The 13,825-nt window shown below is 57.2% G+C and overlaps 2 protein-coding genes across 35 annotated transcripts in view; one reads left to right on the top strand and one right to left on the bottom strand.

Annotated features, from left to right (window-relative positions):
- Positions 1–3,449, top strand: part of NAXD (NAD(P)HX dehydratase) — a 27,649-nt gene extending 24,200 nt beyond the window's left edge. For all 3 annotated transcript variants that reach the window (XM_070578527.1, XM_070578526.1, XM_070578525.1), the window contains 2 exons: positions 625–745; positions 1,774–3,449. In XM_070578527.1, the coding sequence (XP_070434628.1) occupies positions 625–745; positions 1,774–1,924 (272 nt within the window). In that variant the 3' untranslated portion in view covers positions 1,925–3,449. The remainder of the gene's footprint in view (positions 1–624; positions 746–1,773) is intronic.
- The window catches only part of CARS2 (cysteinyl-tRNA synthetase 2, mitochondrial), a 67,789-nt gene that overhangs the window by 13,806 nt on the left and 40,158 nt on the right, over positions 1–13,825 (bottom strand). For 5 of the 32 annotated variants that reach the window (XM_070578514.1, XM_070578494.1, XM_070578505.1 and 2 more), the window contains 5 exons: positions 12,459–12,615; positions 11,060–11,198; positions 9,124–9,247; positions 8,226–8,446; positions 5,737–5,943 (listed from right to left, as the gene is read on the bottom strand). In XM_070578514.1, the coding sequence (XP_070434615.1) occupies positions 5,737–5,943; positions 8,226–8,446; positions 9,124–9,247; positions 11,060–11,198; positions 12,459–12,615 (848 nt within the window). Of the gene's footprint in view, positions 1–5,117; positions 5,289–5,736; positions 5,944–6,093; positions 6,802–8,225; positions 8,447–9,123; positions 9,248–11,059; positions 11,199–12,458; positions 12,616–13,825 lie in introns of those variants that run through there. The other 27 variants (XM_070578523.1, XM_070578503.1, XM_070578512.1 and 24 more) reach the window with 15 other exon arrangements.

Raw genomic sequence — 13,825 nt, forward strand, 5'->3', positions numbered from 1 at the left:
CTGGCTAGGTCACGGAAGTCAGGGCCAACAGAGAACAGGAGGCATACTTAGGCACGTGTGTGTGCACTCACACACACTCACTTTCTCTCACACATGCTGGACAGGAAATGCAGGGTGTTCACCGAGGGACCTTGAAAGCTTTGGGTTCTTTTATAGCTGGAAGGTGCTCTAGACTCGAGCACATTCAGAGAATGTAACAACCCATTTTCAAGACATTTTCTAAAGAACAGAAGTGCTCATTGGACAGCATAAATGACATCCTAACAGTTATGGGCTGAGTCTGAGGTAGGGTGCTGGCACTATGCACGGTCCCTGGAGTGTGAGGTGCCCTGTGGGTGTAGCCTCGGGCCTGAGGGACTGAGGACTCGTGTGTGCCTGCACTCTTCTCCCACTCTGTCTAGCAGGTCCCCTGGGGACGCTGAGTTGTAGGCATCCCCAGTGACACCCCATGCCACACAGGCGGTTCTGGCAACCTCCCCTCATGGTGTCCTCTCCTATGAAAGAGAGGCTGCCCCCTTAAGAACAGACAGGGAGAGCTGCAGATGATGAACATTCCTCAAGCAGAGAGCAGCCAGCGGCGGCACCGTCACCCGCTCTAACGCCCGTCTAACTTGTGCTCCACAGTGCTCGAGTGCAGCCAGGAAGGCAGCAGCCGCAGGTGTGGAGGGCAAGGAGACCTCCTGTCAGGCTCCCTGGGAGTCCTGGTGCACTGGGCACTCCTCGCTGGACCCGAGAAGACAGATGGGTATGGCCACATCTTCATCTGTCCTACTTTGAGATTTTTGAATTGTGTAAGATATTTCAGTAGCTCATACATTTAATCAGTAGCCACTTAGAACATTCCAAATGAAATATTGGTGTTATGCGGGAGAGGTCTCAGGGCAGGGGTGGATCCCAGAATGCTGGCCTCGGAAGCTTTTAACTCTGCACCATGTCTGGGCTCTGCTCCATCCCCTGATGCCGATGGGCTCTGGGGCGTCAGTAGTTTTTAAAGCTCTCCAGTGAGTTAACGTGCAGCCAAGTTTGAGAACACTGTTCTAGAAGGACCAGTGTGTACTGTCTGTAAAACACAATAAGAAAATTGGCAACACGCTGGGTGGAGGTGAGGTCGAGCTTACCTTGGAGGCTGTCCTGAGAGTCCTGTTTTCTTTAAGAGGGAGCAGCATCCTGGGACGGGGGCTCTGGCCCCCTCTGTTGTCAGGCAGCACCGTGAGGGAACTCAGGCAGTCCCACCTCTCTGAGCCTCAGGTTCTCTCTTCTCCACTCATCATGGTGCAATGGTGGCTCCACGTGCTGGGTGGGAAGTCCCGGGTCTGCAGGGCCGAGAGGTCGCGGCACACCTAGCAGGCAGGGAGCATCTGCCCAAACGGGCCCAGGGGGCGTGTGCACGTGGACAGGGAGGCTGTAGCGTGAGTCTAGTAATGGTAGCAAGAGCCTGCTTCTCAGATCTCGAATATTCCCTCCCGCCCTGGGCACTGCAGGGTACTTTCAGGCTGCCACCATTAGGTGTCTGGTTGTCACCAGAGGAGCACTGCTGTGTCTGAGTCCCCCCAGGCACGCAGGTATTTCTCATCAGCCTTGTCAGGGAGTCTCCCATTGGGGTTGATGGCTGCTCTAACTGTAGAAGCTGCCTTCCCCTCAGGGGCCTCTCACACTGGCCACTTTGGGGTCCCGGGTGGAAAGGGCAGGGAAATCTGGAGCCTGTGCTGTCTGCAGGCGCTGATGTCGGACGCAGCTGGGGGGCTGCGGACTTGCTGACGCCTCTCCCTTCAGTTTCAGCCCTCTCCTCGTGGCTGCCTTCGGCGCGTGCTCTCTCACAAGGCAGTGCAGCCACCAGGCCTTCCAGAAGCACGGCCGCTCCACCACCACCACTGACATGGTTGCAGAGGTCGGACCCGCATTCGCCAGGCTCTTTGAAAGCTGACTGGTGCAGATGGAGGGACGTGGGTACACGACGGGGAGGTGGTGTTCGTCCTGGGAAAATCCACATCCAGCACACCTGTCCTCTGGGTACACAGCGGTGCAGCTGCTCGGGAGGGGTCTAAGTCTAGGTTGCACGGGTTCATGTAGAAATCTCAGCGTTGGAAAGTGACGGTTTTTGGCTAAACTAATATGTAGTTGGAGATGTTTTATTCCTGAACCTTTCTTAGCCTCTCGACAATAACTAAGAACAAACGAAGGGAATCGCATGAGCTGCTGAAAGTCTGTCTCGTTGTCAGCTGCATGGGCGGGCTTGCTCCGGGAGCACCGAGTTCTGTGTGAATCTCCCTCAGCTTGCTTCTCATCCTCTCTGCTGTCGTGCTTCCTACTCTTTTATTTACGCAAAAAGTTCCCAATTGATTAGTGGTTCCTCTCAAAGGGATCTGTCAGTGGTTTTCAAATATCTACTGTATCTACTGTGAATGAGTTTTGCTTTTTTTTAACTGAGACCCCCCCCCAAAGGATGTAGTAATCGTTCTTCAACTCATTTTTGGTTTGTAAACAGTTAGGTTGAAAACGTTTGAGCAGAAATACTAAACGTTGGTTAATTGGTTGGAGTACTTCAGAATAATCCAGGTTGACGTTGGAAATCTTTGGGAGGCACCATGGGAAAGTTGGACAAGGAAACCTGATGGGACACTGACAGCTGAATGCTGGGTGGCGGCTCTGAAACGCTCCTGTCTCACGCTCCCTCTTCCATGTCTGTCCCCCCAAGCCCGGGTGCTGGCTGACATGCCCAGCAGAGCCGCAGGAGGGGGAGGGACGCCGAGAGTGTCGTGCTGCCTTGTTCCTGACGGGGCCCACCGGCGCGCACTCTCGGGAGCAAGCAGACATGCTGGACGCAAGGAGGGCGTGCGCACTGGGTCTGGTGGGAGATGGCACCAAGGAGGCTCCGGGGACTGAACATTGTCATCACGTCTGCTCTGCTTCTGGAGCAGGACCTCAGGTCCCCTGGTTTGGAAGTGGGTGTGTCCTCAGGAAGACTTAGATGCCATTCAAGAAGGCGGTGCCTCTGCAGTTGTAAATAAGTCGTCTGTCTCGCTAGCCTCTGGGTAGCTTTTATTGGGCGGTTGTCTCAGTGGCCCGAGAGCTGCTTGTTTTCTCTGGCCACCTCTCGCCGGGCTGTGGCTTCTAACTCGTGCATTTAAGTGGACTCTCATCTGTTTCATGCCTTCCATGGGGCAAGACCTGCCCGGTGCCTCTGAGAGTCTCTCTGCCCCTCACCATCACTCTTGGGTGATACTGCGATTCGAACCCCTCACCCCAAATGGCACTATTTTCTGTAAAACCAGTCATGAACTTTTAAGATTTATTAAAATATGTTTGCCACTGTTATTTCACATCTAACTGTAGAAGCTTCGCTATCTATATGTGAACTTCTCCGGAAAAACTGTCGTGGACATTTTTTCCTTTGGGGAATTACATCTAAATCTTGGTAACCATTAAAAGGACTATCTGATTTATTTCAATGGAGAATTTTGTATTTTTTTCTTAAACAGCCAAAACCCACCTTTCAACTTTCCTAAGTGAGGACATTGTCAGGTACTAGGGAGATAAAAATATATAAGGGTGTCTATTGTTATTTCACCAGTACCTACCAATATTGTTAAAATGAAGTAATTTGAATAAGCCTGAAATGTAACCATTGCTTTACACAGAAAATAGAATTCAGCAATCACAGGAACTATTCTTATGTTTTTTGTTATTTAAGTTTTTGCTCTAAGTACAAAACCCCTTTGCTTAAGGGACATAGGGGGTAAACCCAACTAGCGAAGGGGCCGCTATGTTTAAATGAAGTGAGTAATTGCTCCCTTGCTCTTTTACAAACCTGCGTGTGCTCACCAGCTCCAGCTAAGGACAGTGTCTTACTGGGAGCGTCCCTGAGAGCAGAACAGCAGCACAGAACTACGCATGGATGGTCAAGTTAGGCGTGCAGCCGTTGGGGGACAGTCTGCTCCCCCAGGACGGAAATGACCGGATTTGGATGTCTCCTTATAAGGGGCCTCCCTGCCGTCCGGGATCCTCCCTCCGCTAGTCACTAGTTGGGTCTCTCTTAGGTAGTCTGCTTCTGAATAGGGTTCTTTATCTATAGACAGGAACCCCAGTGCCTTTTCAGGGTCCTGAAGGTCAGTGACAAAGTGAACATGACTGCCGAGCTGTCCTGGCGTGTGCCTACCTGCTGCCTGGGGGGGCCACAGGATGAGTCAACGATAGCCTCACAGGGCAGACAGCAGGGTGGGCCTGCGCAGGATCTGAGAGCCAGGGAGGCAGCAAGAGGGCCAGCTCATCTCCTGCTGGTTCACTGAACAGCTGGAGCTCCCTGCCTGTGACAGAAAGGCCAGGAGCCAGAGCAAGGCCGCCAGCAAGCTCCGTCCCAGCTTGGCCACCTCCATCATACCTGTCTTGCTCTCACTGTCAAGACCCAGAGTTAACCTCTGGAGCACAGCCCCGGCCCCACCCTGTCTGCTCAGAGGCAACAAAGGATGGTACACCACAGGAACCAGTTATTCAAAAGGCTTCAAGAGAATAAAGATAAACAGCTATCCAAGCACCACAGAGGGTTTTCTTTGCTGTGTTTTTCTATGATTTAAAAAAAATTATTGAGGTCATGATGGTTTATAAGATTGTGTAATTTCAGGTGTACATTATCAATTTCTGAATATACTACATCGTGCCTACTGCCAATATATATTTTTCTACGATTAACATATTACTATCATAACAAGAAAATGAATGTAAAAATACATCGTCACCTCTGGGGGGGGGGCCTCCATGGTTTGGGCATCACCCCTGGTTCAGCACTGCCCAGCACCTGAGGGATGGGCCACCTCCTGCTTCAGACCAGGTGGCAGGGCCGCATCCCCCGAGGCCCCCAGGATAAGGGGTGTCCTAGAAGCCGCTGCCCCATTGGCCCCGTTTGCAGGTCCTGCCTGCCCCTCCCAGGACGTCTTCTGGGGCCCCCTTCAGGACTTTCATCCTGGTCTCCGGCTCCTGGTTTCACACTCCTCCCTCGGTCAGACCCTTGGGCACAGGGCCAGCTGGGGTGCATCATGGACCACAGTGTTGGCTGATTGATTTTACTAAAACCTCATGTGTCTGTGGCTGTCAGAACTATAAAGAAATCCGTTTTTTAGGCATAGTTCTAATTATCAGTTTATTTTACTGTTGACTAAACAGCCATGATGGGGAACTTTAATATAAAGCTTGTATCATGTCATAAGCAGGCACAGAACACGTCCTCAGCTGCCTGGTTTGTGGTCTTGCGCCCTCTGACCCAGCAGTTCCCATGTGGATGTGCTGCTCCTGTCCTGTGGAGGAAGAGGGCCAGGTCCTGGCTGAGCACTCACTTGGCTCGGGGTCAAGAGGTGAGAGGGTCGGGGCCTAGGGTGCCAGGACAAATTGCCCAGCCCGGTGCTCCCACTGCTCTGGGTACTGGAGGAGGCAGTGGCACGCTTAGATGGTCACACTGCTGCCTCCATTACAGGCCGAAGGCCAGAGCAGGGCCACCTGGGGCAGGACAGGCACTGAGCAAGGACATGGGTCTGCTCCTGTGTCCACACACCCCTGAGTGAGCTCACATGCCCCTGGGTCTCAGTGTCCCTCCTAATTTGTCACAAGGTGGGTGTGCTCACAAGCCACATCGGCATGGTGGGATGTCTGAGCTTTGACTGTCCCCTGTGTGCAGTGGTGGCTGCTTACACGGCACCTCAGGGTGATCACTCCTACTGTCACTGGACCCTGGTGGGAGGGGCTCACCTTGATGCTGATGCCATGGGCGACCAGGTCCTGGCGCAGGGTGTCACATGCTTCCAGCAAGGGCTGCCTCTCCAGGAGCTGCTGCCGCCGGGCCTCCCTGGTGGCCTCCCCCGTGGCCAGGGCGAACTGCCGGACCTTGAGCCGGAACCGGACCAGCTCCTCCACCACGCTGTGCAGAGTGGCTGAGCCGCTGTCCCCTGAAACAAACTACACCCAGGCGAGGCAGCATGACTAGTGAGGCCCTGGCAGCAGCCTAGACCCAGCCCAGCTGATGAGGCCGAGTGAGTTCCGTGCCAAGCCAGTCCAGCACACGCCCTCCCCAGGGCTGCAAGGGAACCAGTGGCCTGCTCTTCTCACCGGGCCGGAGCTGCTGGCAAGTGTCCACTCCTCGCCTGCGTGTGTCAGCCAGCCAGGCAGGCTCCCTAGCCTGCTGCAGGCCTCGTCAGAGTGTGCTCAGTGAGGCCTGGAGCTGACCAGGGAGCTCTCCTCCGATCCTGAACTCAGGCGAGGAGCTGGGCGCTGCGGCTTCACGGATGTGCGGACCTCTCCGGTTCACTAGGCAGAGTCTAGAAGTCTAAGCCTTACTGACAGTGAAGCCAGCCTGCTCACTAACCAGATACACAGACCAACGCAGACTTCCCATGAGGCTCACACAGACCACGCTTCCACGGCAGTCGGGACCAACAATCTGCCCAGCCGGAGAGCTTTCAGCGGGGCAGCTGGGACCTGAACTGCTCGAGTTGCCAGGAGTCCTCTCCCCCACAACACGATTTCTTCCTCCATCCTGGAGCAAGGATCCTAGCGGCTGTTTATGTTCCGTGTTTAAAAGAAGAAACAGAACTCACATTTTACAACTTTTGGGTCGAACAACTTCTTCGACCTCATGTGATCCTCAGTTGCTTCCACAATGAAAGAGAGTTTTTCTTATTACGGGATGTGAGCTCAAAGCGGGCTCCAATGTCAACCCGTGAGGTGGGGGCGGTGAGTGAGCTGTTGTGCCAAGGACCAGGCACAGCTTGGCCGAATATGCCTGGTCTTACTCACCAGCAGACTCCGGAGAGTCTCCTGTGGAAATGAATACAGACCTTGCAGAAACTTGGTTACTTCAGACGAGTGAGTTAGATTTTTATACGAACTGGCTGACAGACCCTGGACTGCCCAGGAGAGGACACAGGTCTGCCAGGGAATCGCCACGTCTGTCGGTAAACCAAACTTGAAAATCGTCACAAAGATGCTGCAATTCTTTGTGTTAAGGCCAGAGAACTTCACAATAGTCAAGGTCCCAAGAGCCATGCCCCAGCTCAGGGCAGAGGGCAGCCAGGCGTCGGGAGCTCTGGGTGCCAGGCAGCTGGGCTAGCGTGGCAGCCCCCCGGGAAGCAGGGAGCAGCTGGGCTGTGCCCAAGCCCCTATGGTGGCAGAACGGGGCAGCGCCGTAAAGGAATCTGGGAAGAGTGAGCCATTCCACCACTCCTGTGATAGGGTCACTCCCGTCTGCAGTCTAGACCTTACATGTTGACAACCTGGTCACATAAAATGTTTTTAAAATGGGTATTTTAGCCCTTTCCTGTCCCGTCCTGAACAGTCCTAAAGTTGTTAGGTGTAGCAGAGCAAGGTGGCCCTGTGGAGGAAGAGGAGGGTGCCATGGGGTGGGGGGTCTGGTGTGGGGTGGCACAGCCCAAGGAAGCATCTGTGCAGAGGGCAGCCTGCTGTGAGGGGGATGGAGGCTGACAGGGGGGTGGGGGGGGGGGGGCGGCGGTGGGAGGCTGCCCGCACTCGGGGAGAACAGGTTACTGCATTTAGGATCCTGGAAGGCAGGTTTCTCACCATCAGAGGAGTATGTACGGAAAACGGGGAACGCAGAGTGAACCCTTTGCTGGGGGACTAGAACTGATGTGTGGGAGGTAACGCTGGGGTTTCAGTCAATGAGATCCATTCAGACACAGCTGGATAGCGTGTGCACACATTCCTGGCTCTGCCCGCCGAGGGCCCCAAGCAGCTGTGGCCCAAGCGCAGGGAGCATATGGGCGCTCAGATGCTCCCTGTGATACCCTCCTCTGCGGCAGCAACCCGGCCCCTCGGAGAAACTGCCGCCGCCTGGCTTGGTGCAGAGAAAGTACCAGATGAGCACTGGGTTCTGAAGGGGACCCTCCTGCCGTACAGGGCAGAACCAGAGGATGGGGGCCCCGTTTGCAGGGGGCACACCGAGGGGCTCGGCTGGCAGCTTGCTCTCAGATGGCTCAGGAAAAACGTTCTCACCCTGCATGCCAGCTGTCTGCACATCTCAAGATTCTTTCAAGATAAACACAAAAACGAGTGCGTGCAGAACTGACGACAAAGCGCCCTGTAGCTAAGTGGACGCAGTTCTGCACAGGATTGCCGCAGTTTGCTAGTATCCACTAAAATGAACATTTTAAAAGGGGAAAAGCCAGTTATCACACTAGCACACAGAGAGAATCCCACAACTGAGGACTGAAAAGAGAAGGGCGTACCTGTCGGTCTGCCAGAGAAATCCCCACAGTCTCAAAAAACTGCTCAGTGTAGGACACGATGGAGCCGAACACAGCGGGACTCCTAGGACCACCAGGCTCCTGCGACAAACCACCCCAAGAAGCTTCTTTAGAAGCAGAGGAACTTGACGGAAAAGAAGGAAGACCTCGCAGTCGCTCCACCTGCCGCTTTTCCAGCGTCCCGTGGAGTGAGGACACAAGCCCTAGCGGAGACACCGGGCGAAATCCCGGAGCTGCCACCCACCCACAAAGCAAGTGACTGTGGGGAAGTCACTTACCCTGCCCCTCAGTTTACCCATCTGTAACACGGGGGTGTGCTATGGTCTGAGTGCTGCATCCCCCAAATTCATATGGTGACCCCCAGCCCCCAGTGTGATGGTGTTAGCAGCTGGACCTTTGGGAGTCCCTGGGTCATGAGGGCGGACTCATCAATGGGACTGGCGCTGAGGCCCAGAGAAGGCCGGGTTGGGTGGGCACAGAGTCAGGGTCCCAACACACAGCTTCCTCCCCCATTCCATGTCTTAGCAACAAACTCAGATTCCGCCGGGTTCACCTGAGTGAACAGGAGGGTTATGTGCTCTGTGCTGGCAACATGCATGCTGACCGTCAGTGTGCGGGACCTCCCTGTGCCCCACCTGTACCCAAACCGACGCCTCCCGGCTCCGGGCGGCAGCTGCCTCCTCTGCGGGGCCTGCGGGCGGGCCACGTGTGGGCTGCAGCAGCTCCAGGAACTCAAGGAAAGGCAGTCAGAGAAGCCAGAGGCCGCCCGCTCTGGGAAGTGAAGTCTCCCCAGGGAGCTGGCAAGGTGGGATCTGTTCCTTCCTCAGGAGAAAAAACTGACCGAACAAACCCCCCTCTGGGGCCCTGTCCTCAGAGTTACCTTGGTGACTGCCTTGAGCTGTCTGTTCCCATGGTGAATGAGGTCCATGACGGCGTCCACAGCCCCAGGCGTGTCAAAGTCGTCCGCCAGGGCAGCCTTCACAGCCCCCTTGGTGTGGCTGAGCCTTGGAGGGTAGGAAAAAGAAAGGCGTGAGGTGCTCCCAGGACCCGCGGCAGCAGGAGGAGGGGTGCCCGGCCGGTCCTTCCCGGGAGGAGCAGCTTGAGTGATTCTGTGTTTGGACCCTTTCTCGGTCACGTCCACAAAGACCCGTACAAGTAACAGAGTCTTAACCAGATGAGATCAACTCAAAATTGTCCCATTACTCAAAATCCCAGAGTGGGGAACCTGGAAGTGTGTGTGAACACAAAGCAACAGGGGGCACTTCATAATGGTTTAAAAATTGGACAGTGGGCGATGAAGCAGAGTGTGAGAGAATGCTGTGTTCTGACTGACTGAACCATGCGGATGCTGTCACATGAAGGCTTGGAGCCGCTGCTCAGGACCCCATGAGTGGGAGGGTGCTGGCCCGGGCTGCAGTCCAGCCAGTGGGTCAGCAGCGGCAGTCTCCATGGGCCTGGCTGTCTCACCGTCCCACAGTCCTGGCCACGGTCACGCTTTGCTCCCACTCGGGCTCCACCCACACCGGGGAGCTGCCCGAAACCTCTCTGGGCAGCAGACTGAGTGCCCGGCTTTGAGGGGCCCCGGGCCCCACAGGACTGGAACCTCTGCTGAGTCCTGAGAACACAGACCCCTCCCTGGCCTGTCCACGGCAGCCCCCTCAGCTGTGAGCGGGCAGCAGGCCCCGTCCAGCCGCCCCCAGAAGTGTGGAGGCAAAGCCTGCAGAACACTCTTCCCTCTGGCCTGACACCCTCGATGGTGAGATGGCGCTGCTCTCCAGCCTGGGACCCTCCCAAGTGACAAAACAGTGTTCACGGTCCCTCCCTGGCACCTGCCATCCCGGGGCTGCTGAGTCGTGCCGACAGCTCTCAGCCACACAGACACCCAAAGTGTCCCACCCAGCGCTCCGGGCTTTGTCCCCTGGGCTCCCACGGCTGTAACTGACTCAGCTGCAGCCCTGTCCTGTCCTATCCAGGTACCCGCCCTTCCCCACCTGCCCACTGAGTCCAGGGTTCTTCACCCTCCCAGGAACTCAAGGGAGGGGGACGTGTCCCATGGCATTCCGAGCACAGGCAGTCCCCAGCCCGCCATCAGTGTCCAGGAAACGCCCTCCGCATCTCCAGACAGCTGTTTCCCTAGCTTCCAGAAGCTTTCCCAGTTTCCACCATCTCCAGTGTCAGGCCCCAACCTTTCACACTCGGCGGAGATAATAAAACAAGGATAAACACGGGAGACCATCTAAGGAAGCACGGGGACTGGAAACACTCTCCGTACTGACGGTCAGGCGCACCAGGCGTCCCTTCTTGCTTCCTGCTCACTGTCCACTGCAGCTCCTTCACCGGGCCACCCGCAGCCGCGGGCACAGCCCAGGCGGGTCACGACCGCCAGGGTCTGTTCTCCCTGGGCGACGGCAGTGGGGGAGCACCCGAGACTCCCGCAGACTCGCTCCTCAATTCCTGATGTGGGCTGGAGCTTAGTCAGCAGACCCGTGTCCCCACCCGCCTCCTCTCGTCAATGTCCAGCTCGTCCACGGACCTGGAGGTCTTCCTCTAACTAGGAACTCGTGACGGGAGCCTCCATTTATTACACACTAACAAACACCAGCCAGAACGGGGAGTGGGCACGGATGTCATCTGTAACCTTTGCAGCCCCTGCAGGCAGGGCCTCCTCGTGTCTCACCCAGGGGGACCACAGACTTGCCCGGGGGCTCCTGCGCCAGCACTGGTGAGGAAGTGCCCTCAGTTCCCGAAGCCGAGCTTTCCTCTCAGGCAGCCCCACGCTGGCGCCCAAGCAGTGAGTGGCCCCGTATGGCACCTACCTCTCCCACAGCACGTCCTCCCCAATGGGGCCGCACGCCAGCTGCCCCCGCATGTAGGCCCGCGCGTCCTCGACGAAGGCGGTGGCGGCCAGGAGCAGGTGCTTGGCTTCCAGCACGGCGCCGTCGCTGTAGTCAATGGCTGCGGGGGGGAGGGGGGTGGTCACTGGGGGCCACCAGGTGCCCATGCCCTCAGACCCTGCGTTCCTCAGACAGGCCATCCTCACATGACCAGAAACCCGGCAGAGGAGCAAGGACACAGTGCTCCCCGGCCCGCCCCACGCAGGCGCCAGGCCCTGTCCTGGCTCGGGTCTCACCACCTCGGAGGAAGCACGGGAGACCTCTCCCAGTAGGTTTAGCCGAGGGGGTCCTCCCCACTGACAGACGGACAGACAGACAAGGGGCTCTGGGAAGCGGAGAGGTCTGCCTGGGGCCTGCAGCACCTCCAAGGAGAGCAGCCAAGTGGTGCAGCAAGGACTTGGCTCAGAGTTTCGGGAGGAAGAGGACTGGTCCTCAGACCCGGCGTCTGGAGAACGTGGAGCAGCTCTCAGGACGCTTGCTCCGCCTGGGCTGGCCACCCAGGGCCCAGACACCCACAGCCAAGCCACCGCAGAAGGGGCGCAGCCAGAGTGCCCGCTGGAGGCCCTGTTGGTATCCTGGGGCTGCCATGACCAAGTACCACAAAACGGCGATTTATTCTCTCACTTTTCTAGAGGCGAAAAGACTGAGATGGAGGTGTCGGCAGGGCTGTGCTCTTTCCAGAGGCTCCAGGGAGGGTCCTTCCTGTCTCTTCCAACTTCTGGGGACCCAGGTGTTCCTTGGCTGGTGGCTACTTTACCCCAATCTCTGCCTCCAGTCACCCAGTCGAGCCCAGTGCACAAGCTGAGGAGCCCACCTGTCCCTCAAGGGCACCTGCTCCTTCTCCAGCGCCAGTCACAGACGTCAGAGGCCACACTGCCATCAGTGGTCGAGCCAGACAGGGCAGTGCCCCGGACCTCGCCTTCTGGGTGGAAGAGCCCTTTGGCCCTGGGGACACAGCACTAGATGACCCCCCCAGCAGCACGCAGTAGCGCGGCCTGGTGGGCACGGCCTACCCTGGGCGGGCCCCCGCTTTGAGGGCTCCTGGCTCAGGCTCTGTGCAAGGATGGCCAGCTCCATCATTTCCAGTGCAGGAAGCAGGGAGCGGAGGTGCTACGGGGTTCAGAAGAGTCCAGCCCCAGAGAGGGAGAGGAAGGGGAGGACCGACTGGAAAACCCACAGCCTCCATGAGATAACTTTCCAGAACCTTCTAGCCGAGTACGGGGCTTATGCTTCCTAACAGTGCATCCTCGGGCTCGCATTCGGAACCCAAACCCTCAGGCATAAGAGCAAGCGCACTAACAAGACCGTGCTCACTGCTCACCGGATGCCGGCAGCCCCAAACGCCACCAGACTCTCGGGGCCACGCCGAGCGGACGCCGGGCCATGCCCTGAGCTCCGTGCCTGAGCTCACCTGACCTGTAGCTGCTCCGCATGCAGAAGAGCCGGAAGACGTCGGGTGAAGCCGTCTTCAGGAAGTCCTGCCCGAGGGAGAGAAAGGGAGAGGCCCGTGAGGCTTTCCCTTCACTCGGAGGCTGGTACTTACTACAGTGTGTGAGCTGATTCCACACATCAAGAAATCAGGGACTGGGGCCGGCTCTGTGGCTGAGTGGTTAAGTTTGCGTGCTCTGCTACGGCGGCCCAGGGTTCGGATCCTGGGCACGGACATGGCACCGCTCGTCAGGCCACGTTGAGGCGGCGTCCCACGTCCCACAACTAGAAGGACCTGCAACTAAGATACACAACTATGTACGGGGGGTTTAGGGAGATAAAGCAGAAAAAAAAAAAAAAGATTGGCAACAGTTGTTAGCCCAGGTGCTGATCTTTAAAAAAAAAGAAAAAAGAAATCAGGGACTTTTACCAAAAGCTTTGCGCTGTTTCCAAAACTCACTATTAGCACTTTTCCCGCAGATTCCCCGAGGACTCTCCATGTTCAGTCCCAGTGTCTGCGGGACAGGGCCGAGGGGAGAGAGCCCGTCTGCCCTGCAGTCGCTGCTCCACGCTCTGCCACTGGCCTTGGGAGTTCCTTACCGTGACGTGGTTTCTGACCCTCGTCACGAGAGGACAGGGCGCAGCCAGATGCCGCTGGGCGGCCTGTGACCACAGAGGGACTGTGCACGGGGAGGGACGCAGCTCCTGGCTGTGTGAGAGGGACGGGGTCCCAGGAGCAGGGAGGAGACGGTCGTGGCCAAGTGGGACTGAGGACGCAGGGCCCAGCCCGTCTGCTGACGCCACGTCCTCCAGGCAGTGAGGCTGCAGCAGACCCCATGCCCTGTGTCTCCGAAAATAAACCGTCCCGCCCCTGACTGACTACGAGCGAAAAAAGAACCTAACCGCTACCGACGCACACATCACTTCCAGGACGTCTATGCAGAGAGGACACTTCCACGTCAAGAGGGAGGACACGGGGAACCTAGCAGGAACGTTACAACAGCAGACCGTTCACCACCTCTCTGGGGTGTCCGCGGAAGGTTCTCGATGACTCTGACGGCAGCAGACTGGGTGGGGAGACGGGGAGCGCTCGCCTCACTCTGGCCTCCAGCGCGGCCCCAGGGAGGATGGTGGGGCTCTGCTCGGCCTGCCAGGAACACTGGGACACAGGGCCCGCGGTCACTGCCTCGAGAGGGACACACAGCCCAGAGCCCAGCACTGGGCACCACAGGAACACAGGCTCAGACAGGACCCTCTTTT

The sequence above is a fragment of the Equus przewalskii genome, chromosome 16, assembly GCF_037783145.1.
Source record: "Equus przewalskii isolate Varuska chromosome 16, EquPr2, whole genome shotgun sequence".
Taxonomy (NCBI): Eukaryota; Metazoa; Chordata; class Mammalia; order Perissodactyla; family Equidae; genus Equus; species Equus przewalskii.